At 61.9% G+C, this 23,841-nt stretch overlaps 2 protein-coding genes across 2 annotated transcripts; one reads left to right on the top strand and one right to left on the bottom strand.

Annotated features, from left to right (window-relative positions):
- Nucleotides 1–1,031: 1,031 nt before the first annotated feature.
- UBE2J2 (ubiquitin conjugating enzyme E2 J2) lies at nt 1,032–12,639 on the bottom strand. The gene is made up of 7 exons (XM_037146881.2): nt 12,473–12,639; nt 8,864–8,994; nt 6,444–6,484; nt 2,916–3,018; nt 2,694–2,832; nt 2,260–2,340; nt 1,032–1,672 (listed from the first exon to the last, which is right to left on the bottom strand). The coding sequence occupies exons 2-7, from the start codon at nt 8,992–8,994 to the stop codon at nt 1,388–1,390; spliced, it is 780 nt and encodes a 259-aa protein (XP_037002776.1). The 5' UTR covers nt 12,473–12,639; the 3' UTR covers nt 1,032–1,387.
- Nucleotides 9,244–23,421, top strand: SCNN1D (sodium channel epithelial 1 subunit delta). Its single transcript, XM_053660195.1, has 15 exons — nt 9,244–9,411; nt 11,550–11,816; nt 12,155–12,675; nt 15,518–15,623; nt 19,152–19,549; nt 20,223–20,430; nt 20,533–20,732; nt 20,886–20,974; nt 21,046–21,209; nt 21,337–21,435; nt 21,571–21,688; nt 21,801–21,879; nt 21,958–22,015; nt 22,187–22,450; nt 22,579–23,421. The coding sequence occupies exons 1-15, from the start codon at nt 9,244–9,246 to the stop codon at nt 22,891–22,893; spliced, it is 3,054 nt and encodes a 1,017-aa protein (XP_053516170.1). The 3' UTR covers nt 22,894–23,421.
- The last annotated feature ends 420 nt before the right edge of the window (nt 23,422–23,841 follow it).

The raw sequence follows: 23,841 nt of genomic DNA, 5'->3' as shown, positions 1-23,841 counted from the left end.
ACCCTCTGCCCACAACCTGCCAGGTATCGCACCTCCCAGAAGCCTCAGGGAACACGGAGCGTGTGGACCAGACGCTGACCCCCAGACACACCCTCAAGCCGGCTGTGGCTGGAGGACAGGCCCAGGAGCGCGGCACTGCCACCAGGTCCACGTTGGGTCGCCACCCAGTGTCTGCGGGGCCACCTGCCCACATGCCGCTCAGCACACTTCCACCCACAAACTCAAAACAGCACAGGACTTAGGGACAAAAAGGACAGATTTTCTTCACAAAACAGAGTTGAACACACACAAGTGGTGAATTATAGGGCAATTTTAAACAAACTGATCAAAAAACAAAGTCAAAGATGCAGAAACGCTGGCTGCCCCTCAGTGTCCCCACTGGCCCGAGCGGGGTCACGGTGTGGCCTCCACTGGCTCCCCAGTGAGATCAGTAAACGCAGACACAGAACCCAAAAAGGTCCAGGCCACTGGTCCCAAAACTGAGGTGACGTCCATGGGCTCTGGCCCTGATCTTGGCCATGTCCTCCCAGGACAGCGTTTGTCCTCTGTGATGGCCTGTGTGACCTTCTAGACAGGGCCACATCTGGTGAGAAGGGAGAGAAGTTCCGCAGTGCACAGAGCCAGCCTGTGTGGGGGGCTCTCTGGGGTGCTGACGTCTCCCGCCTCCCCAGCACCCGAAGGGCTGCTGGGCCACCTGGACCCAAAGAGTTCAAAGCAAAAGCCCCAGGGGCCCCAGGACCGGGAGGGGGCTGAGGCCCCACTGCGCTGGGCAGCTCTGCCCACAGCTCCCAGCCACTTCAGGAAGCAAAGGGCGACACCTGGTGGTCACCGTGAGCAGACCCTCAGCTTCTGGCGGAGCCAGACCACAGGCTCTCGTGGCAGGCGCCTGATCCCCTCTAAGGGGACACAACCCATCTCCTGGGCCCTCCCATGGACGACTGGCCCCCAGGCCCACACGGACAAGCGTAGCTTGGGACCGGCCCCTGCCCAGTGGGTCGGAGCACCGCCGGACTAAGAATGTACACAGTGTGTTTGATAGGCATTGAGTTTTGTATTTTTAAGTGACCAAATCTATAAAATGAAAAACAGATTTACTAAAACAGGTCCAAAAGACGATACAGGAGATGTGGTATAAAACCAAAGCGTGAGGCCCCTCCTCCTCGACCCCCGAGCTCCACAGACCCTGAGACCCGGGAACGCATGTCTGAATGTACCAGACCCGACCCACACGCTCCGGCTGTTCTCATTTTCCTCTCAACGGTTTTTAAGACACTAACCCAGGAGAGTCAGGTGGTCTGCCCTGTGCTCAACAGTGCATCCTGCCAGCCAGTGTCCAGCCCGGGCCCAGCGTCCCTTGTTTGACCCCTCCGCAGTCACCACGTGCGGCTCACTCCTGGGCGATGCTTCTCAGCACGTACTTGACCGTGTAGGCAAAGGCTGCAAACCCGACTATAACAAACAAGTTCGCCAGGGCGCCGCCCAGGAGTCCGTGGTGCCGGTTGGCCTGCTGGAGCCCCACGAGGTGCGGCCCCGCGCCGGGCGCGTGCCCGTTGAGGAGCTGAAGCCCGTTCTGGGCGTGGTGGGTGTCCCCGTCCGGAACGACGTCTGGAAGGGGGAGCGCCGGGGGCCTGCTGTTGAGCTCGTCTTGTGCTTTCTGTTTCTGTTTAATCTCCTGAGAGAACAGCAAGAAACAAAGAGGTGTGTAAATAAGCCAGACCCGCTGGGACCAGGGAGGGTCCCACGGTCCCCCACGAAGACCCTGAAATATGGGTGGCTGCTGGTGGGCTCAACCCGGGCACAGCCCTGCTTTCGCACATGTGCAGGAAAAGTGACCTGGCGAACCACCAAAGCTGCGCCTCCCGGGCCCAGGCCTGAGCCACACACCCTAGGAACCCAATCACTATGGCCTTGAACTGCCTGCAGCCCAGCCGCCTGGCTCATGACTGCTAGGACCTGGGGGCATTTCATCCCTCACGGCAGGACCCTGCCCCACCCAGCACCTCCTCGCCCAGGTGGCCAGCTTTATGCCTTGTGCAGACAGGCCCCGTCCCCACGCCCCCTGACCTCTCCCAGACCCAACTTCCATCCCCCTAGTCCCCGGGCACCTCTGGGGGGCAGATCTGCTGCACCTAATGCAGTGTGGGCACAGGGACCCTTTCATGCTCTCTGTCTGCAGGATACATTTCCTCTGGGAGAAACCAAATTTGAAAGTGTTTCCCACCCAGGGAAGCCAAACTGACAGCCAGCTCGCACGCTCACCTCCACGACCTCAGGAAAGAGCTCACAGAAGACTTTGTCTTTCAGGTTGAACACTAAACTCTGGGCAGCCAGCTGTCTCTTCTAGGAAGAAAGAGAAGAAAGAGTGTCAGCCCTGGGGCTGCCCTCAACTGTCTGAAATCGTCCCGGCTGCTATCTTCCTGTTGCTGGGCATCCTGGACACGCTCATTGTCACCCCATCAGCTCCCGATGGCCACCTGGATGCTCACTCACACAACAGAAAAATAAACACCAGTCAACAAGAGAGCAGGCGCCGCACCTGGAGGCAACACCCTCAGTCCGCAGGGCTGCCCAGGAAGCTGGGTGGACCCCAAGGGACCCAATGGACCTCAGGGCCCGGGGTCGCTCCCTGATGCTTGGGGAGCAGGACACGGGCCGGGGTCCCCAACTCGCCAGCCTCACTCCCTGCCCCTCACCGTGAACTCTGACGTCTCTATGCTGCCCAGGGTGGGGCCCTTCTCCACCATGAAGCTCAGGAGCCCAGTCAGGATGGTGGAGACAGACCAGGCTGGGTTCCACGTGTCTGGGTGGAAATCCGTGATGGAAAGACACAGCCTGCAAAAAAGAGGCCCACTCAGCAGCACACACACTTGCCATGACCCCAGTCACGCTTCTGGAGCAGGGCAGAGACATCTTACCTCGTATTGCACTTGAACCTTCCATTGGGGGTTATCATATAAATACTAGGAGGTTTAAAGGGAAATTCCCTGGGAAAAATCAGCTTTCCGTGGTAGTAGCCACCTGCGTCAGAACAGAGAGAGCGCCTGTCACAGTCCACAGAGCAGCTCCTGGGTCTTGAGCCTGCACTTACCCCCACTCCAGCCCACAGGTCCCCCACCTCATGCCCACCTGCCCACAGCACAGCCCTCACTGTGCCCAGGTCCCCCGTCCCGAACCACTGCTCCACCACCAAACCACACCCAGCAGTAGGCCAGCCTGCTGTTTCTCCACCTTAAAAATAACAGCACGCAGCCCTGACTCTCACGCCGTCTGCTTCCTGCCACCTGCACCCTCTTACGCACAATTCCTGGGCAGCATGCCGGGACTGCTCTCTCTCCAGGTCACCTCCCACCACTGGGGGTGGCCACATCTCAGGCCTCCTGACCACTCCTGCCCTGCCCGCCAGAGGTCTCCTGTCTTCACCCCCAGTGCAGGGGTCCCTTCGGCCCTGCCCTCAGACCGCACTTTTGGGGTCTCACCTGGACCCATGGGACACATGAGGACTGTGACGACTCTCCAGGTGGCAGGGCAGACCTCTGAGCCCCTGTCCAAACTCCAGACCCATGCCTGGGTTACACTGCCCCAAAAGGTCCAAGCCAGATTCCTGCTGCTTCCCTCAAACAGCAACTCCATTCTCTCCACTGTCCAGACTAAAATCTGGGGTCACCCACCCCTATCACACCCATTCCATCTGCGTAACCCGTTGGCCCCACCTGCCAACTGACCCAGAGCCCAACTGGCCTCACCCCCTCCAACCCCGCCCAGGCCTCACAGCCCTGCTCTTAGGCAGTCCCCGGGAGCTTGCCAGAAACGCAGAGCCTTGGGGCCGCCCTAGACTGGCGATGCAGGCGTGTCGCATGCACGCGTGTGCACACTCAGTGAGGCTTCAGGAGCGCTGCCCTGTCCTCACCCTCAGGCATGGCCCTGCCTCCAAGACTGGCACACACCAGTCCCACGGGCCCACAGGGCTCTGCCCCAGGCCCGTCTTGAGTAGGGCCTGCCAGCACCCGTGTGGCTGCAGTGCCCCGGCTGCCTCACATGCCCACTGCCCCTTCGACTCCCAGGGTCACCTGTGGGGCCAGCTCAATAGGCAGATAAGCCCACCAGCAAGAGATGGATACTCGGCATGGTGCTCAGAGCCCATGCCCACTCAAGACCACTCAGAAAAGCCCGAGCCCTGGCTGGTGTGCCTCAGTGGACTGAGCTGTGGCCTGCGAACCAAAAGGTTGTTGCTTTGATTCTGGGTCAGGGCACATACCTGGGTTGTGGGCTGTGTCCAGGGGAGGGGGGGGGGGCAGCGCAGGGGTTGAGAGACACATCCATGTATGTCTCACGCACATGTTTCTCTCTCTCCCTTCCCTTCTCTCTAAAAATAAGTAAAACCTTTTCTTAAAAGATTTTATTTACTTATTTTTAGATAGGGAGGAAGGGAGTGAGGAAGAGAAGGAGAAAAACATGAATATATGACTCTCATGCGCCCGCCAACCAGGAACCTGGCCTACAATCCAGGCATGTGCCCTGACAGGGAATCAAACTGGTGACTTTCAGTTCATGGGTCTCAATCCACTGAGCCACACCAGCCAGGGCCAAAAATAAATGAAATCTTAAAAAAGAAAACCGAACTCTAAGCACACGCACTGAACCCAGTGCCCCCCGTCCGGTGCATAGGGAGCCACCACCCCAGGTGAGAGCCAGCTGCCACCTGCTGCCCTCGGGGCCTGTGCAGGAGCCAAGGGCAGACAGTGCAAACTCGGGCAGAAGACGGACACCCCACACCGTAGAGAGGGGGTTCTAGGAGGGCCTATACTCTAGGAGGAAGCCGCAAGAGGTGTCCCCAAGGGCGGGAAGAAAGGGGGCGCTAGGAGTGCAGACCACGCGCCAGCAGCTTGCATTCCAGGGTCCGGGTGGCAGGGCACCTCCTCCCGTGGACCCGCTTCTGCAACGAGGCAACAGTCCTGCGTCCTCCACCCAGTCCCGTCCTGTCTCCACACCTCCCCCTGCAGACGCAGTTCAGCAGGCAAAGGACTCCTCCCACTTTACTCTTTTTAGGGTGGGGACTGGGTCCTTCGCCTTCCCCTGTAAATGTCAGAATGAACGTTTCAGCACAAGCTTGTGCGTGTGCACAACAACCTCTGTCAGGGCTGCAAGTCTGCGGCAGTGCTGGGCAAAGGGGGGCAGCTGTGAACCGCAGGGCCTGGCTGTGCCAGAGAGCAGGACAGTGTGGGCCCAAGCAGGGACAGCAGGAGACATGGGAGAGGAGGATGAGAGATGGGGAAGGACGGGTCAGAACGCCCAGGAGCCGGAAGAGGAGCAACGAGGGAGGACAGTCATACCCTCAGGGTCCTCAAAAGCCCAGACACAGAGCCCACAGAGCCACCCGCAACTGACAGGTCCCTAGGAGACCCTGCCGAGAGAAGGCAGCAGAGGGCAGTGCTGAGCTGAGGGGGGACTCCCAGCTGGTTCAGTCAAGTTTGTTAACACATGTGCCTGTGTTTGCTAAGCCTGTGTTTACCACGGCCTGTGCACTGTTCTGAGGCCGTCTTTCTAGGAACGCTGCCTGGACAAGGCCATCAGCAAGCCCATACCCAGCTGCTGGGCACAGGGATGCTCCCAGTCCTGGTAACACGCCCACCCCTACACACCCACTTTGGGACACACATTCCCTGGGGCAGACCCTCCCAGAGGGGGGCCCCCGGCAACAGAGGAGTCCTGGGAGGCCAGTGAGTACCTTCGAGGGTGCAGGCCCTCCTCCTCCCCCTCAGATGCTGACCCTGAGTCCCCAAGGGGCCCTCACACTCTCTTCTGAGGACAGCGCTCTCCCAGTGAGGGTATCTGCAAACCCCGCACACTGCTCCGGCCGCCTCAAGTCAGGACCCGGCGGCTGGAAAGCTGAAGGCACTGCCCGCCTGGCTGCATGCGGCTGTGCCCCGGGCTGGCCTGGCCACGACTCACGCCCCTACCAAGGGACTTGCCGACTGACTGCTCCAAGGTCTACTTTGTCCATGACACCAGGACCCCAGGAGGCACCAGCATCAGCAGTCAGGAGAGCAGAGGTGCCCCGCTGACCCAGGACAGGCCCTGTGCACACACACCAGGGGCCCCGCTGCGTCTGCAGGATTCGCCCAGAGGGAGGTGCCAACACCCCATCTTCCCCTGGACAGCACCCTCCCTCACCAACAGCAGGAGGACCCGGCGCGTTTCACTCTTCCTGCAGCCCCGACCCCACAGGCGTCAGAGACTGGGTGGGACTCCAGTGCTTATGGACGGTCCCCAAGACACACGGACAAAACCGAGCACACACCTCCAAGACTTGGAGAATCACTAAAATGAATTCCAAGGAAGTCCAATGTGAAAAGCGTATTATTTACGTTTACACCTTGCGTTTAACAGTCAAGGTCTATTCAGGTGCAGCACTGCCCCCAGCCCAACTCAGAGCAACAACTCACCTTCGTAAGCAGTCTTCTCAGGGCCTCGGACCACGTAGTGCCTGCAGGAGAGAGGACAGTCAGCCGGCTCTGGGGGTGGCGAGTCCCCAAACCTGGGTCACTCCAAGGCCAGTGGTTTGCAGGGCCACCGAAACCAGACATGCACCAACATTCAGTCTGTGAACACTAAAGGTCGAGGGCCAACCAGCAAGGCCATTCAAAGCCCTTCAGGCTCTGGTGCAGCCGACGCTTCCATCACTGTGTGACCACACACACACACGCACACACACGTGTTAACATGCAAACCAGACACCTGCTATCTGCTGCTCAATACATTTTACCCCCAAAACAACAACAAAAGCTGTGATCCTGTGTCAGTGGACCAGGAACAGCCCTCAGAGCTGAGCACAGACACACCCAGGCCGGTGCCTGAATCCGTCACTGCTCCAATTCCTCTGCCACTCTGAGAACACAGGACAAGAAGAGCGCCTAAGTGGTGAGAGCCCAGCAGCGCCAGGGCCACCAAGTGAGGCCCAAGCAGCACAGCACTCAGAGGACAGGCCTTGTCCAGGAGCGCGCTCCCCGCTCTGGGGCCCGGCACTGCAGCCCTCCCCGTGGCCGGGGCTGGATCTGCAGAGGAAGCCTGTTTTCCTGAAGGGGCAGCTGGAGCTCTGGTGGGCGCCAGGCAGAGAGCCTTATGAGCCCCACCCACTAAAACTTTTCACTGTGCTACACCTTAGCAGTGGGTCCTCCCAGCAAATGATCGAACCTGGGGACCCCAACTCTACACAAGGAGGAGTGGGTCCCTGAGAATGCCCTGGGGCCACACCTGATTTTTGTCATGTGGGGGCAGGAAGAGCTCTACAGTGACACTGCCATCCCCTCACGTGCTGAGGCCCACGTGGCCCTGAGACCTGTCCCTACCTGCCAGCTCTGGCCTTGCTGTGGGCACAAGAAGGGTAACTCAGAACCCTGAATACCTGTCCCATCTGAAAATTTTTTAACTCGGTTAAATCTTTTTCCTTCAGATTAAAGAAAAAATTTTTTTAGTTCTGGCTGGTGTGGCTCAGTGGATTGAGTACCAGCCGGCAAACCAAAGGGTCATCGGTTGGATTCCCAGTCAGGGCACTTGCCTGGGTTGCAGGCCAGGTCCCCAGTGGGGGACACTCGAGGGCAACCACACATTAATATTTTTCTGCTTCTCTTTCTCCCTCCCTTCCCCTTTCTAAAAATAAAAAAATTAAAATCTTCAAAAAAATTTTAGAAGTTCAAGTACTTTTAAATTGCTTTTTTAAGAAAAGATTTGATTTGCCCTGGCTGGTGTAGCTCAGTGGACTGAGCACAGGCCTGTGAAGCAAAGGGTTGCCGGTTCGGTTCCCAGTCGGGGCACATGCCTGAGTTGTGGGCCAGATCCCCAGTAGGGGACACATGAGAGGCAACCATGCATTGATGTTTCTCTCCCACTCTTTCTCCTTCCTGTCCCCTTTCTCTAAAAATAAGTTAAAAAAAAAAGACTTGATTTACTTACTTTTGTTTAGAGAAAGGAGAAGGGAGAAAGAGGGAGAGAAACATCAATATGTGAGAGATACATGGTTGCCTCTCACACTCTCTAGGCATGAGCCCCGACTGAGATTTGAACCTGCAACCATTCGGTTCACAGGCCAGCCCTCAATTCACTGAGCCATATCAGCTAGAGCAGCACTTTTAAAAATCAAAATGTAAAACATTCTTCAAAGAAAAAAATGCTTCTTAGTATTTTAGCCCTACACCTTATTTCTGACAAAAACACCAGCAAACCTGGCCAGGGCAACAGTTCTACAAAGGCATGAAGCCTCCTGACCCCATACTTTCCCCCGCTGGGAACTGGCCTGCAACCCAGGCATGTGCCCTGACTAGGAATCGAACCGCAATCCTTTGGTTCACAGGCCCGTGCTCAATCTACTGAGCTACACCAGCCAGGGCGCCTGACCCCACACTCTGACACAGCAAAGAAGTTACTCTGAAGCAAATGTTCAGAAGGCACGGTCCCCTCATGTCACCAGCCTGGGGCCAGTGCCAGAAGCTACAGGATCAGAGCCTTTGTCCCCTCTGTCACAAACTCTCCGAGCCCACAAGCAAAGGGCAGAGAAGGAAGGTAGAGAAGTGCAGCTTCTCCTCCAATAGCTCTGAGGCCTGCACCAAAGCCTCCCTGTCGGCCTGCAGACCCAGACCTCTCCCAGAAGGACCCTCTCCAACCCGGAGTGCAGGGGTCAAGGTCAAGGCTCTGTGTCCTGCCTGATTACCACTGTGAATGCCTTCAGGCCTCACAATGTCTGACTGACACCTCAGACGGGTCAGACACCCCTTTCTGAACCACGACAGGAGCACCAAGCCCACCGGCCCAGGCCGCAGGGAATCTGGGTGACAGGCGGTGCAGGGTAACTGATGACGCAGAGCCTTACCATTCAAGAATGTTGGAAGGGAGGGGCTCAGCACAGATGTAAGGCACTGGGTCTTTCTTAATTCGAAGGTAGTCCTGTTTCAGTCGCTGAGTGGCTGTAGTTGGTGCTCTCTTAGTGCTGTTGTTGCTCATCTGTGAAACATAAACGCGAACATTAACAGCGGAAAAGGACACAGCACCGCCGCGTCTCCGCCCACAGCCTGAGATGGTCCCTAGAGCAGGTCTCTCTCGGCCGGACCAAGGCCTGAAGACTGTCCAGTTTCACCCACCCCCTTAGACGCCAATGGCCTTGCAGCTTTGCCTTTGTCATCTACCCTGCCACACCTTCATTCAGATGCAGAGTGTTTTTTAAAAACCTGATCTACTTTCAGGTGTTCACGGATGGAGGTGTCTGAAGCCTGGACCAGACCCCAGGCAACTGCACACTGCTGCAGCTCTGTGCTCCGGGACACCACGGCATTCAGGACATGCCTGCAGCAGCCTCTGCAGAAGCCCGCCATCACATCCCCAGCACGTGTGCCACTGTCACAGTGTGTGGAAGGAACAGGGGTACAGAGAGCCTCTTTCAGAGACCTGAGAGGGACAGGGAACCCTAGAAAGACTCAAGTGCATGTGCTGGGCAGGAAAGTCTTCCAGGCAGAAGACCCAAGAAAGGACTGTACCCAGAAACAGCACTGGATCACTGCATCAGGAGCCACAGTATGTGGTGACTAATAAGGCTGGCCAGGGAGGCCAGGCCGCCGAGTGGTGCTCAGAAGGGTCTTAGGCCAAAGTCTTAAGATGCAACAGACCTTGTGTTAGAAAGGTCACTCTGCTGGTTCAACACAAGACAAATGAGATGGGACAGCATGGGACAAATGAGATGGCAGAGACAGGACAGTGCAGGGCAGCACAGAAGGCTGGGGACCAGGAGTGAAGCAATGGCCATGATGGAAGAGAAAGCATATGGCCTGGGTCACCTCTGCTCTGCTCCAGAAACAGAGGGGATGGTGGTGGGGAGACAGGGCGCCCCACTCTCACAGGCACCAGAACAGCTCCAACCCAACCGGAGTGTCTCATAACTAAGGTAGGTAAGAAAGCTGTACTGCTAACACTGAAGTGTAGAAACCACTGTGCCAGCACAGGACAGAAACACGAAGGACACGTAGGGTGTGCAGGGACAGGAAGGCAGAGGGTACATCCAGGCCACTGTGGTGGCAGACTGGGTGTGGGCAGAAGGAGCCATACCCACCCCACTCACCCCCACACCACTGACACTCTGCCACTCAGCTTTCTCAATTTATCCTTCCACAGCACCAGACAAGGGTGGCCAGGCTCTCTGCACCCTGACCTCCCTGCCTGCACAAACCCAAAGTCATCTACCCCCACCACGCCTGCCCCTTCTCAGCCCTTGTGTGTTCAGTTCCCTAGGGACAGCCGGGCTTGCTCCCTCCCTCCCTGCAGCCTCTGCTGTCACATCACCTCCTCAGAGACATCTGTGGACTCCTGCCCAGTGCCTGGCTGAACCCTCCCTAGAGCATCAACGCCACTGAACATCCAGCTTAGTGGGCTCACAAGGGTCTTCCTGTATGCACCACTGCCCACTCTGCTGCTGGCTCTGGATCCCTCACCCTTAGATCCTGCTCCAACCCTGTCCATTGCCCCCACATTCACCCTAACGCAGGGTCTCACAACCTCCCAACTGGCCTCCTGGCTGCTAGTGTCTCCCCCTTTCAGTCCATCTTGGACTTTAAGTCTTAACTTTGTCACTGAGTTCTGGTCACAACCTTTCAAGATCCTGTCACAGCCAAACAGAAAAAGCCAGCACTTCCTCCACCTCCCAAACCACCCCCCCCAGGCAGTCGTTTGAGATCCAAACCCCCTTCTCAGGCTTCCTGGCCTCCCGAAGCCCAGCCCCACACAGTGCAGGTGCCCAGCAAGCCCCACAGAGACCCTGGGGTTCTGGGAGCAGCCACAGAGTAGCCTGGGAGGGCAGGTCCCCCCACCCCACTGCTCCTGAGCCCCGGGGCAGGTGGCTCACCTGGGCCAACACCCAGGAGCAAACATAGCAACCACCCAAAAGCAGAGCCACCACAGTCTTCTGTTCCTTTTAAACACTCACCCCAAAGAGAACACTTTGCTACAGACATGTTCCCTGTTTGCTACAGAGAACACTTGACTGGGTGATCCCAACACAAATGTGCTAAGTGGCCAAGAAACCGACGAGGCCTGGCCAGGCACAAGGTTCCCTCTGGTTCTGGCTTCCAGGGCCCTAATCTTTAAAAGCCACATCCACGACTCAAGCACTCAGCTGACTCAGAGGAAAGGCTGCCTGCTCAGCCTCTCTGGGACCCCCCACGGTTTTCAGGCGCGCCCCTCCCGGTCCCCCTCCACACCCAGCCCTGCAGGCGGCCGGAACCCACAGGTGTCTACCATGAAGGGAGGGAAGGCTGCTGTGGAGAGCAGAAGGGCACCTGGAGCTGAAGCAGAGCAACCAGCTGCAACACACGGTCCGTCAGCCACCCCCTTGGGACGGACTTGTGCCCAGCGTCCGTTCCCCCTGCCCCTGCCCCTCGGGCCACCTCTGCCACCCTGTGGACCTGCTGCTGGGTGCCGGGCGTCGGCGTGGCAGGGACCTTGGCCGGCCGACTCGACGGGCATGGGACACACCCGCCCCGGTCTCAGAGAGATCTCTGCGTCTCCACCAGGAGGCCCGCCTGCCTGAGCACAGACCTGCCGCCGAGACCGCTGCCGCCAGGACGTGCAAGCCAGTGGCCGCGGGCCCGGGCCCCAGCAGTCTGCACGCTGGGCCCTGCAGTTCGGGGACATCCGCAAGCCCCCTCGCTCCAAAGACGGACCGCCCACCACCCGTTTCGTCGCGGGCAGTGAATGCCGCCCGGCAGGGGCCCAACGGCGCCGGCGGCGGCTCCACCCACCGCGCCGCGGCCCGGCCCCCTAGGAGCAGGCCGGGGAAGGTCTGGGAACCGCATCTGAACTAGGGCCACCGACGCGGCGTTAACCGACACAGAGACCAGCGGTTTATCCCGGCCCGAGGAGCCGGCCGAGGAGGCGGGTGCGGCTGCAGACGAGGAGCTGGTCTCGGCCCCGCGTCCCACTCCCGCTGCCCGGGCGGAGTCACCGACTCCGGCTTCCCCGACTCACCGGCCGAACGTTCCCTTGGCTGCCACCCAAGGGTCATAACCCCAGGCGCCCTCACTCTCTGGGGACCTAGGAAGCGGTTTGCGGTGCTAACTGGTGAGGGTGAGGCGACGGCAGGCTTCCACCCCCACCCCAACGGACTCCCGGGACACAGCCCCAAACCAAGACCGCCGCCAGCTCGTCCCGGAAGGGCCCGCCAGCGCGCCACGAACCGGGACCTCTGTGGGACACCCACCGTGCCGGTCGGCTGAACGCCCAAGCGGGCCGCAGCACCATCCCCGGGCGCCCCGCCGTAACCGACCTCGGGTTCTGCGCACGGAAGCTCCGGGCCGGAGCCCGCGAGCTGCGGACTGGACGGGAACGGGCTGTCCAGGGGCCCCGAGGCCCCGCGTCTCCTGGCCCCACTCGAGCCGGGTCCGACGAGTGGGACGCGCGGCCGAGGCGCCGGCGCAGTCCCGCGGCGCGCACTTACCTCTCCCCGTCGCCGCGCGTGGGCCGCCGCCGCGCTCAGGATCGCCGTGGTCGAGGCTGGAGCAGGGAGCGAAGAGTGGGGCCCGCGCGGAACAGCAGCACCGCCGCAGGGCCGCCACCGCTGCCGCCGCCTCAGCCGCCTCAACCTCTTCAGCTTCCAAGATGGCCGCTCGTGAGGCAGAGCCATCCTCATTTCCGATTCCGGTGCGCTGCTCGCTGGCGGTGGCCGCTCTAGGCCGCCGGAAGAACTTAGCTCAAGTCTCGCTGCTCCCTCCCGCCCAGCGAGGTGGGAACTCAGCGCGTGCGTACTGGCGGGCAGCTCCGCGAGGCGGGGCCGGAGAGGGAACAGTCGGCGCTTGCGCGCTGGCTGGCAGCTCCTCGGGGATGTACTCCGAGCCCCTCGTCAGGTGTTGTCAACTTGCCATCACCCTCCCTGGCATCTCTCGGCCGTATCCTCTTCCAGCCGGAAGTGCCGGGGGCAGACATTGCCCGAAGTGGTCCCTGGTCCCCCACCTTGTACTCTCTCCATCCCAACACACTCAGGGCCGAGGGGTTTCTAGCCCAGAGGGGGTGTGTGCCATCCAGAGAAAGCCAGGCCCAGGTAAAGGATGACCCCAGCAGTGCCGGCGTGAGCCCTGCCCTTCCTCACGCACCCCTAGGAGCCCATTCTCCCACCTGCCACCTTCCAAACGATCGGCCCACTCCGGCCAGGGCCCCAGTTCTCAAAGTTCTGCCCACTCAACAGAGGCCCCCAGCTTGGCCCAGCAGTGACCCAACTGGCCCAGGGACCCTGAGAGTCAAGTCCTGGGCGCCCAGTGTCCAGCCTCTGTGGGAACCTTTGCCAGGTGGAGTCTGCCACTGGCAAGCCTGCCCAGCCCCTGCCCATAGGGAGAGCCATTCTCGTAAAAATACTTCCACTGTTACCCGACCGAATTTTCCACCCTGCCCATGAATAGGGACATTATGCAGCAGTGGACAAGGCATTGAGGCTCACTTTCCGCTCCCACGGTCCCCTCCCTGGCCCAAGGGGTGGGGAAGGCAGCGCTTGGCCACCCTGCCATGGGAGTGGGGCTGAAGCAAGCAAGGGGGCAGTCAGGGCCAGGGCCAGGCCAGGGTGGGGGTCTGGAGGGGAGGGTACTGTTCCCAGACAGCAGCATCTGGAGGCCTCTCCACCTCACGTCTGCCACGAAGGAATGTTTGGAGGGACAGGAAGATGGCAGACAGGTGGGGGTGGGACAGTGGGTGTCTGGGGAGTGGGAGGCTGGGTAGGCCAGTGCACTGCCCACCATACCTCCTCAAGGGACAGCCCGGGACAGGGCCATGTCCCAGACTGGGGCGTCCCCCACAGGTTGTGCCCCGAGAGATGCTGCATATGGACCACGAGGCAGACGGTGGCTGTCAGCCTGGACAGATCCGTAGGGGCCATCGCTGTTCAGAGCCACATGGCAGTGCTCCAAACCCCAGCTCCGCACCCTTACCACAGCCCCGACTACCTCTCGGGGCTGATTGACCACACAACACCTAACAGTGGACACTGAGCACCTGCAGGCCCAGCCATGACCGCAGGAGGGCGGAGGGCAGGTGGGCAGCCCCGCTTGCCCAAGTCTGGCGCCTCTAGAGCCCCAGGACCGGGTCTGAGTAGCGGCTGCTGGACTGCCCTGGTCCCTGGACAGAGCTTGACTGCTCACTGTCCCTCAGCCCGCCACCAGGCGAGTCAGCCCGTGGGAATCCAGCCCACTCACTCTGCCTGCACGTCACGGCTTCCTTCCTGGAGGTGGCTGGTCCCCAGGCTCTGCCTCCTGCTGTCGCATCCAGAAAACATCCAAGCCTCTGGCCTCCACTCCTCCCCCTCAGCACTCCCCCAAGCAGAGCAGGGCCAGCTGTTTTTAGCCTGGGGAAAGGGACACAAGGGAGGCCCACCCCCAGGCACCTGGGGGTTCAAAGACAGTGTGTCCGGCACCCGCCCACCCACCCTGTGGCGTGCAGGCAGCAACAGTTGGGGCCAGAGCCTCAGTTTGTCTCTGTGCAAAAATGGGCACCTGCTCACACTGGGGCACCTCAAAGGGGAGACTGCGGAAGGGAGATCTGCCCAGAACCCCCAGCATCAGCCACCAGCCTGCTGCTCCCCAGCACCCGAGTTGCACCCCAAAGGAGAAGGTGGCTGAGACAGGGGTGGCTGGTGGGTCCTGCCGAGACCCCGGAGCCTCACCCCACCAGATGCACAGATGCTGTCTTGGGTCAGCAAGACCCAGGCCCCCCAGCCCTCTGGCCGTACGGCTGGTGGCCTCAGCAGCTGGGAAGGGAATGGTCAGCAAGGATGGTGGCCCATGAGGCCTGAGACCTTTTCCACTCCAAAGCTGCCCTCTGGAACAGGAGAGACTGGGGCCAGCCGTTGGTAGGGACTTCCTGCCAGCGAGCACGGCAGATGGCCAAGCTGCAAGAAGGGGACAGGGGCATCCACTCCTGAGCACTTTGAATGAGAGGCCCACCATCTGTGCCATAAGAGCTGCCAGGAAGCCAAAAAGGGTTAGAAGCAGGAAAGCCCTGTCCTGCAGCTGCCGCCCCCACCCAGGGCAGCAGTGGGAGGCCGCAGTCACATCTGACCAGAGAGGGCTGTCTGACCAGGGCACCAAGGAGACAGCCCAGAGGTGACAGGAAGTCTGGTGGGAGACACCTGGCCAGACGCTGAGCCCCACAGTGACAACATCACATGCTCAACCCACCCCAGCAGGCTCAGGTCGCCTCCTCTGTGGTGGCCAGAACCCCTGCCCTACATTGTGCTCGGTGCTTGGGGAGGAGAGAGGCTCTGCAGTGGCCCTGAGGAGGCCCTCATTCGCCAGTCGGGGCAGGAACTCCAGAGGGACCAGCCTCTGCACCCACCAGGACGCCCAGCACCTGCAGAGCCCAGGCTCAGACTTCCGGTAGCATCAGAACCCCACCCCCACCCCAGGCCAACTCTGAGCAGCCCCTGCGGGGGAGAACACTGAATCTGAAGGGTTCCCACAAAACACCGGCGCCCTGGAAGTGTTGTCCTCTATACCCCCAGGCCCAGCCGCTCTCTGAGGCCCCGGCCCCTCCCCAGTGACCCAGATGTGGGTGTGGACCCAGCTGCTGACCTTGGGCCCCCAACCAAGGTGTCCCCCTTGGACCAGGTAAGAAGGGTTTAAGTCGTCTGCGAAGACCAGCTCTGACTTCGATCCTGCAGGGGGCTGAGGCACGTGCCTGCCCCTAGCCAGCGCCCACCCACAGGAAGCCCAGGGCTCCCGCCCCCTGCAAGCTGCCCTTGGCTGACCAGGACCCTCGGAGGCTGCAGCCCTTCTCTCCAGACCCCTCACTTTGCAGCCTTGTGACACTGAGCCTAATTACCCAGAGGGTCTGGGGCCTTCCTCTTCTGCTGACGGGCCTCCCCCAGGGCAGTGTGACCTCCCCCAGTCACCTTGATCACAGGGCGCATGCCCTAAAGGAAAGTGGGGAGGCCCTGGCTGAGTCTGAAGGCTCTGAGGCAGGCCCCTTGAGGGGGGTCGGCACAACTGCGACATCAGCTGCTCCCACCTCTGAGCCCCACTGTTTACTCGAGGAAATGGACTCCTGGTGGTTGAGTAATTTGGGAAAGGTCACAGCCAGCAGGTGACAGGGTCATGATTCACACCCACACCCTGGTGAGTCCGGGGTGAGTTCTTCCCCCCAGCATGGCTCCCTCTCCCCGATGTCCTCAGAGGCAAGACCCCCAGCACAGCCTGTTGGGGCTCGGGGACCCTCCCTCATCCCAGCCCAGGTCCTCGGCACTGACTGGGGGTGGGACGTCTGGGGAGGGAGCAGTAGGGCCGGAGCCGACCCCTCCAACCCGGGACCCAGATGAGGTTCTGGTCACCTGGCAGGGTGAGGCCTCTGGGTCCCCTGGGGACATGTTGGGTCCCCCCGTGGAACCAGAGATGGTGGATTGTCCTGGGGGCAGGGGTATTGGGTCGTCCTACCTTCCACAATTGTGTGGCCTCACACGACGGCCCTCAGGCCGAGGATTTCAGCCTCAGAGACCATGTGATTTGGGCCATGAACATGCTGTGTGTTGTTAGCATGTGGTGTGTGGTCTCAGCCTGTGCGTGGCCATGGTGTGTGGCGTGCCATTTGTGGGGGTAATGCGTTGCCTTAGCATGCCAGGTGTGGTCTGGTTGTCGGGTGTGGCATCTTGGTGGGTGGTAGGCCGGGTGGCCTTGCTGTGTGACCTGGGGGCCGAGCCAAGAGCCCTGGGCCACCGAGGGCCCCTTCACACCCAGGCCCAGGAAGTTCCCACAATTAGTGCCCATCCTGGGGGTCGGGCAGCGGGCCCTGGGGGACACTCGGGCTCTGGGAGCAGAGCCACCTGCCGGGCAGCATCCCTTGGCCACGCACACCTGTGCTCAGAGCTGGCGGAGTGATCCAGGCAGGCTGTGGTGAGCAGGCCGGGCTGCTGGGCGCCGGGTCTGCTGGGAGCAGGGAGAGCAGGCGTCTCGGTGCGGGGGCCTGAGCCTCCTGGGCCAGAACGTCTGCTCAGTCAGTGCCCATCCAGCAACCAAGGGGTCCCCACCCGGTGCCGCCTTCTCTTCCCTCCAGAGCTCCTCTTCCCTCTGAAACTCCCTGTCCCCAGTCGGGGTCACAGCCCCAGGCCTCGCCTCCAGGGCTCTGGGCAGGAAAGGCTCACAGGGAGGAAGCCTGTCCCTGTCCTCGAAGGCCTCCCCTTCCGTGTCCAGAGCAGGCGTGGCTGCCCCGGGCCGCTGGCACCTCCCCAACACCTCACTCCAAGCCAGCCTGTTATAAATAGGAGGCTGGCTACCCAGCATTGGGCCACATCCCTCTCTGTCACCTGCCGGAGGAGCTGCCACCATCGGGCCACCTACTACGGGAGAATGGAGGCACCCGCACAGGTACCTGAGGTGGGACCCCTCACACGTGGGGCAATCGGGTGGCCATGTCCTGGGGCCTCCCTGGTCTGAAGTGGAGGGTTGTGTCCCTCATGTCACCACAAGCCAGCGTACACACGTGTGTACACAGGGGTGAGGGCTGGGGAGGCATGAAGCCCTCCTTCGTCAGGCAGCCCCTGCTCAGTGTGCGTGCTCACACGTGTGTGAATGTATGATGGGTGTACACCCTGCTCTTGCTGTCAGCTGAAGTGTGTCGGACCCCGGGGGGCCCACAGTCACCCTGGTGCATCTGTGGCCCTGTCTCAGGAAGCCCCGGAGGCTCCAAGTGGGCCTGGAGACCCCATCTCCAGGGCTGCCCCTCGGCCCTGCAGCCCCCACTGGCGTGGGAGGGGCTGGTCTGGGCTGCTCTCCTGGGGGAGGGGAGACAGCGTGGTCACCAGGGTTGGAAGGCACCTTCCAGAGACTCCTCAGGCTCACCTGCAACACACGGCTGAGGGTCCTGCCTTCCCAGTGAGCCTGGGACGGAGGCACACGTGTGGGCAGAGCTCTGTGCCACACAGGTCCCATTATCAGCACCCGTAGTGGCACGTGCTCCCAGTTGGCTGTGAGGCAAGCCGGGGACCCACAAGCCTGAGGCCACAGGGCCGGGAGGCCCACCCATCCCACTCCGTACCTGGGGTCCCTCAGAGCTGGCTGGCTTGCTGAGACACGTTCCCAGAACACATGGGAGCAGCCTGCTTGGGTACACCTTTGCTTGCAGGAGGCGGGGTGCAGGGGCAGGTGGAGACCCAGCAGGGGCTTCCCCTGCCTCAGCACCCTTCTCAGCTGCCCACTCCGCCCCCCACCTGTCGGTGGGCAGGGCCAGAGCCCAGCAGGCCGCACTGGGCTATGAGGAGCTCCAGTGATTCAGACCAAGATGGGGACAGTGTGGAAAGTCCAGAGAAGGCGGTGCAGTGACTCGGCGCGGGACTGGGGCCAGCATGCCTGGCCTGGTCACTGCCCCACATGCCTGTGCGCCGGGGGACCTGGGGCCTGGAGGTCCCGGGTCTTGGAACGCTGGAACCTCCAGGGCAGGACTGGGGGCCCGGTCCTGGAGGCTCCACTTTCTGGAGCCTCAAGTCCCCAGCACTGGCCCTCCACCTACTTTTCCTGAACCCCAAGGTCCACAAACCTGGCTTCCCCAGGGATTCAGTCTGGTGGACCTCACCCCACCCTGAGCCCACAACACTGAGCAATACGCAGGCCTGACCTTTGGCCCAGACGTGGCCAACGGCCTGGCTCCATCAGTTGCCATCCAACGTGGCCACGCTGGCTGCTGGGCCTTCCCAGGCCCCCCAGTCTCGGGCTCTGGGCCCACCAAAGCAGCACAGCCTCTACCTTGGGCTGGTCGCCGCCTGGCCTGCTCCTGCCCCGTGGCCCCAGCCCCACTTGGGGGGTGGCAGCAGAGAGCCATCCAGCCTGCAAACAGGGCCGGATAGGGCCCCAACACTGCCCCCTGCTGTCCCTGTCCCCACTACCCAGGCTGCGCTCTGCCCTGATAAGACATGCCCGGGGAGGCTGGGTGGTGTCCAGCCAGGCAAAGTGGGGACAAGCCTTCAAGGTTCAGCCGCCTGGGCCATGCCACTGGGGGGCCGAAGGGCACAACGGTCCTGGGACAACTGTCTCTTTCCCAGGGACAGCATGGAGGTCCAGCTGGCAGGACCAGGAGTGGGGGGCGGGTAGAGAGGCTGGGGTGGGGGTCCGGATGGGTCAGGCCCTGCTGAAGTTTGAATCTCCACGCAGGCTGGAGCAGTGGCCCAAGCAGCTGCTGAGGGGCCTGGGACCCGCAAGTATCCCCAGGCCCAGCCCCCGCCGCCCCCGCCGCCCCCGCCGCCCCCACAGACTGAAGGGGAGCGGGGGGAGAGGCTGCTGGAGCTGCACGGCTCCTTCAGGGAGCTGTTCACCTTCTTCTTCGCCAACGCCACCATGCACGGCGCAACCCGCCTGGTCTGCTCCAGCCAGAACCGTCTGAAGGCGGCGTCCTGGGGGCTGCTGTTCCTGGGCGCCCTGGGCGCCCTCTACTGGCAGTTCGGGCTCCTCTTCGGGCAGTACTGGCGCCACCCCGTCATCCTGACCATGTCCGTGCACTCAGATCGGAAGCTCTTCCCCTCTGTCACTCTGTGCGACCTGAACCCACACCGGTGAGGGCAGGCTGGGGGCGGGGCCGGGGCTCCTGACCCCTCACCCCTGCAGCCAGTGACACCGCTCCAGGTGTGCCTGGGCTGCGGAGGACTCCACCTCACCCCACCCCCGCGTCAGGGACTTCTGAGACCTCTGACCCCTACCTAGGGGTGGGAGTTAAAAGAGGAGGAACAGCCCGGGCCGGGTGGTTCAGCTGGTTAGAGCGTTGCTCCCGTGCACCAGGGGCACATACCTAGGTAGGTCGCAGGCCCAATCAATGTTACTCTCTCTCTTCCTGTTGCCCTACAGTCAATAAAACCATGCTCTCAGGTGAGATTTTAAAAAGAGAGAAAGCCCTGGCTGGTGTGGCTCAGTGGACTGAGCGCTAGTCTGCAAACCACAGGGTCACTGGTTGGATCCCCAGTCAGGGCACATGCCTGGGTTGTGGGCCAGGTCCCCAGTAGAGGGTGTGCGAGAGGCAACCACACATTAAATTTTCTCTTTCTGTCTCTACTGCCCACTCTCTGAAAAATAAATAAATAAAATCTTTTAAAAAATGAAAATATAAAAACGAGAGAGAGAAAAGGAAGAGCCAGGTGAAGCTTGGAGTGATTCCCAGGGGACCGATGGCGGTGTCCCCCCGCCCTGCCGCGCCCCAGGCTGGCTCTGACGCAGCTCACCTGTCCCTCGAAGGCCCAGACTGGCGCGCAGACCCCTGCAGGCTCTGGACGAGTTTGCCAGCGAGAATATCTACGCTCTCTACAAGTTCAACTTCAGCGGGAGTGGGGACGCCCCCCGTGCGCAGGCGCCGGGCCCAGAGTCCGCCTTCCAGCTGGACCGCACAATCCGTCTGCAGAGGCTGAGCTACCCGGAAGGCCAGAACCAAGTGGGCTTCAGGCTGGTGAGTGTGCCCCGCGTGGCGCTGCAGTGGGCGTGGCCGCGGTGGGCGTGGGCGTGGGCGGGGCCGCTGCGGGCCTGTGCTGAGCTCACACCCCCACCCCAGTGCAACAGCACCGGCGGCGACTGCTTCTACCGAACCTACCTGTCCGGTGTGAAGGCTGTGCGCGCCTGGTACCGCTTCCACTACGTCAACATCCTGGCCGCGCTGCCCGTAGACCGAGAGGACGGCCCCCGCGGCCACGGCGACCACGGCGACCACTTTGTCTTCTCTTGCCGCTACGACAGTCAGGACTGCCAGGCCCGGTGAGTGGGGGCGGGGCTGCAGCTGCTTCCCTCCACCCCACCCACCGGGCCTGGGTGCCATAGACCCGGACAGCAACAAACAGCTCCCCAGGGAGATAAGGTGGGCTGCGGCCCCAGCCATATGCCCTGGCTGAGTGTGGCCCCCGGTTCCAGGCACTTCCAGACGTTCCACCACCCCATCTACGGCAGCTGCTACACCTTCAACAGCGAGTGGGCGGCACAGCGCCCCGGCATCACTCATGGTCAGTGCTGGCCAGGCGGGCTGCGGGCGGGGTGCTCCAGCCCACCAGGCCTCACCCCCAGCCTCCTGCAGGGATCAGCCTAGTGCTCAGGGCGGAGCAGCAGGACCACCTCCCGCTGCTGTCCTCGGAGGCTGGCATCAAGGTCATGGTTCACAAGCGCGACCACATCCCCTTCCTGGAGCACCGAGGCTTTAGCATCCGCCCAGGCACTGAGACCACCATCCGCATCCGAGAGGTACCAAGGCCACCCGGTGGGCGGAGGAGGGACCCCAGCCCTCAGTCCCTATGTCCCCACCCAGCCCTGGGGTCGGAGGGCAAGGCGAGGGTGGTTCAGTGGAACAGAGGCCTCGCACTCCTGGCAGGACGAAGTGCACCGGCTCGGGAGCCCCTACGGCCACTGCACGGATGGGGTGCAGGGTGTGGAAGTCCCGCTGCTGTACAACACCTCCTACACCATGCAGGTGCGCTGGCCTGGGGGGCGGGCGGGGGATGGATGGGGAGGGGCCCGGAAGGCAGACAGCTGGCAGGTAGACAGGCCCTGGGGGAGGCTCGGCTGCCCCCTGGACCCCCAGCTCCGGCCCCTGCTGTCCCTGCAGGCCTGCCTCGTCTCCTGCTTCCAGAAGTTGATGCTGGACACCTGCTCCTGCGGCTACTACTTCTACCCCCTGCCCCCTGGGGCTCAGTACTGCAGCTCTGTACGGCACCCAGCTTGGGGTGAGCCCAGCCCACTGCCCACCTGCCCACGCCCACCTGCCTGTCAACTTGCAAGCCTCTGGCCACTTCCGGGTCACTCCTAACGGGTTCTCCTTTGACCTCTCTTCCCCAGGCCACTGCTTCTACCGCCTCTATAGAGAACTAGAGACCCACCGGCTTCCTTGCACCTCACGCTGCCCCAGGCCCTGCAGGTGAGTGGAGAGCACTGGGGCCAGGGGTCCCCGCCCTGGGCACCAGGGCAGGGGTGTGACAGGGTCTGTCTCTGCTAGGGAGTCTTCATACAAGCTCTCTGCTGGGACCTCCAGGTGGCCTTCCTCCAAGTCCAGGGTGAGTGCCCAGAAGGGCTGGGGTGAGGGGTGGACAAGCATACGGGACATGTGGGGCCCACGGAGCCCGCCCTGGACCAGCCTCTGCCCCCGGGGTCCCTGCCCGTACACCAGCCAGCAGTGCCTCGAGGGCTGGGGTGAGCAGCAGACACAGGGGGCTTTCTGTGTGCAGGACTGGATCCTTGCCGAGCTGGGCAAACAGAGGCCCGGGGGCCCGAGCCCCAGGAGGGGGCACTCCACCTCCTCTGCTGGTCACGTCCTGGCCCCTCTGCCTGCCAGCCTCCCACTCCGGGGCCCCCAGGGAGGGGCCCCGCCACACAGGCCCCAGGCCCAGCCCCTCCCACCTCCGCCCAACCCCAGGAGCAACGTGGCCAAGGTGAACATCTTCTACCAGGAGCTCAACTACCGCACGGTGGATGAGACGCCTGTGTACTCGGTGAGAGGGCCAGGGCGGGGCAGCAGCTGGCCAAACACAGGGGGCGCCGCCCCTGCTCGGCCCTGCACACAGGGGTGCGCCCGTGCACGAGGCCCCTGGCGCCACTCACAGCCCCCCAACGCCCACAGGTGCCGCAGCTGCTGTCAGCCATGGGCAGCCTCTGGAGCCTGTGGTTCGGCTCGTCCGTCCTCTCCGTCCTGGAGCTGCTGGAGCTGCTGCTCGAGGCCACGGCCCTGGCCCTGCTGCTGGGCTGCCGCCGGCTCCGCCGCACACGGGGGTCCCAGCCCATGGCTGTCCACCCCAAGCCAGAGACCAACCAGTCGCCCGGTGACTACAGGCGTGATGTCCAACACCCAGGGCCCCAGCCGGCGATGCTTCCCAGGGATCTGGCAGGAGTCTCAGCCGAAGAGCTAGGTCAAGTGTGTGTCTGCCAAGACTCCTGACACTGAGCCAGCCTGAACTTAGTCTCAGCTGGGGGCTGTAGCAGCGGCAGGCTGCCCAGGGTCAGCACCAGACCAGCACCGGAGGGCCTCCCTGGCCAGCCGAGCAAAGCCTAGGGCCTAGGAAGCAGCGGCATCGGAGCCCGAGGGCTGGCAAGCAGGCCCAGGGCATGGAGCACATGAGGGTCTCTGGTCAGTACGGCCACTCTGCCCACTGGCGGCCTCACAGCTCTCAAGGAGCCCGGGCAGGGAGGAGGAGCATCCCCGCCACGCTGGATTCCCATTCCAGGTGCGACTGCCTGTGCACGTGCGATGGCAGTGAGCACGCCCATGCACATGTGTGTTGGCGTGTGTGTGCCTGCGTGTATCCATGCAAGTATGATGCCTTGGGGTGCCTCCACACAGGAGTGTGTCTGTGTTTGGTGTCATGTGTTTGCCTGTGTGTGTGGGTGTGCACAAGCATGAGACAGAGCCTTCCCCCGCTCAGGGCGGGTGGGAGGAAGAGCAAGCCCGGTCTGAGGCGCTTGGTGACCTTGGGCCGCTTTGCAATAAAACTGACAATCCCACCTGCTGCCTAGAACACGTGCCTGCCTCCCCTTCACCCTTCGAGAGTGAGCCAAAAACCTCGGGCCACATCACCACACTCCTTGGAGCCACGGACACTTGGGGCTCTGGGGGACAGGAGGATACTGAGCATGGGACACAGGGCTGGGGCTCACCCAAGGGACAAGACCAGGCCCAGCCCATCCTTGCCCATTGGCCCCCACCCTCGCTCCTACCAGGAGCCACACTCCAGGCCAGAGAGGGGCAGACGGGCCTGGGAATGGGGGCTGGGGTGTCAGGAGTCCGTGTTCACCAAAGACGCCCCCAGCCCCCCATCAGCCTCCTTTTGGGCTCTGCTGCCACCCCACCCGGCCACCCCTCAGGAAAGGCAGGGGACCCTGAGACACC

This window comes from Artibeus jamaicensis, unplaced genomic scaffold (assembly GCF_021234435.1).
Source record: "Artibeus jamaicensis isolate MK-2021 breed Jamaican fruit bat unplaced genomic scaffold, CSHL_Jam_final scaffold_847, whole genome shotgun sequence".
Classification (NCBI taxonomy): Eukaryota; Metazoa; Chordata; class Mammalia; order Chiroptera; family Phyllostomidae; genus Artibeus; species Artibeus jamaicensis.
Note: the sequence above shows the minus strand (reverse complement) of the source record. Positions and strands in the feature narration are given on the sequence as shown.

Excerpts from the sequence above, each read along its gene's own strand:
- UBE2J2 (XM_037146881.2), bottom strand. The coding sequence starts at position 8,994 with ATGAGCAACAACAGCACTAAGAGAGCACCAACTACAGCCACTCAGCGA. Across the intron at positions 6,485-8,863 it reads CCTTCCAACATTCTTGAATG|GCACTACGTGGTCCGAGGCC; the intron begins GTAAGGCTCTGC and ends TCTCTCCTGCAG. Across the intron at positions 2,833-2,915 it reads AGGTTCAAGTGCAATACGAG|GCTGTGTCTTTCCATCACGG; the intron begins GTAAGATGTCTC and ends TCTTTTTTGCAG.
- SCNN1D (XM_053660195.1), top strand. The coding sequence starts at position 9,244 with ATGGAGGTGTCTGAAGCCTGGACCAGACCCCAGGCAACTGCACACTGC. Across the intron at positions 12,676-15,517 it reads CATCCTCATTTCCGATTCCG|GCCCAGCCGCTCTCTGAGGC; the intron begins GTGCGCTGCTCG and ends CTATACCCCCAG. Across the intron at positions 21,210-21,336 it reads CCACCATCCGCATCCGAGAG|GACGAAGTGCACCGGCTCGG; the intron begins GTACCAAGGCCA and ends CACTCCTGGCAG.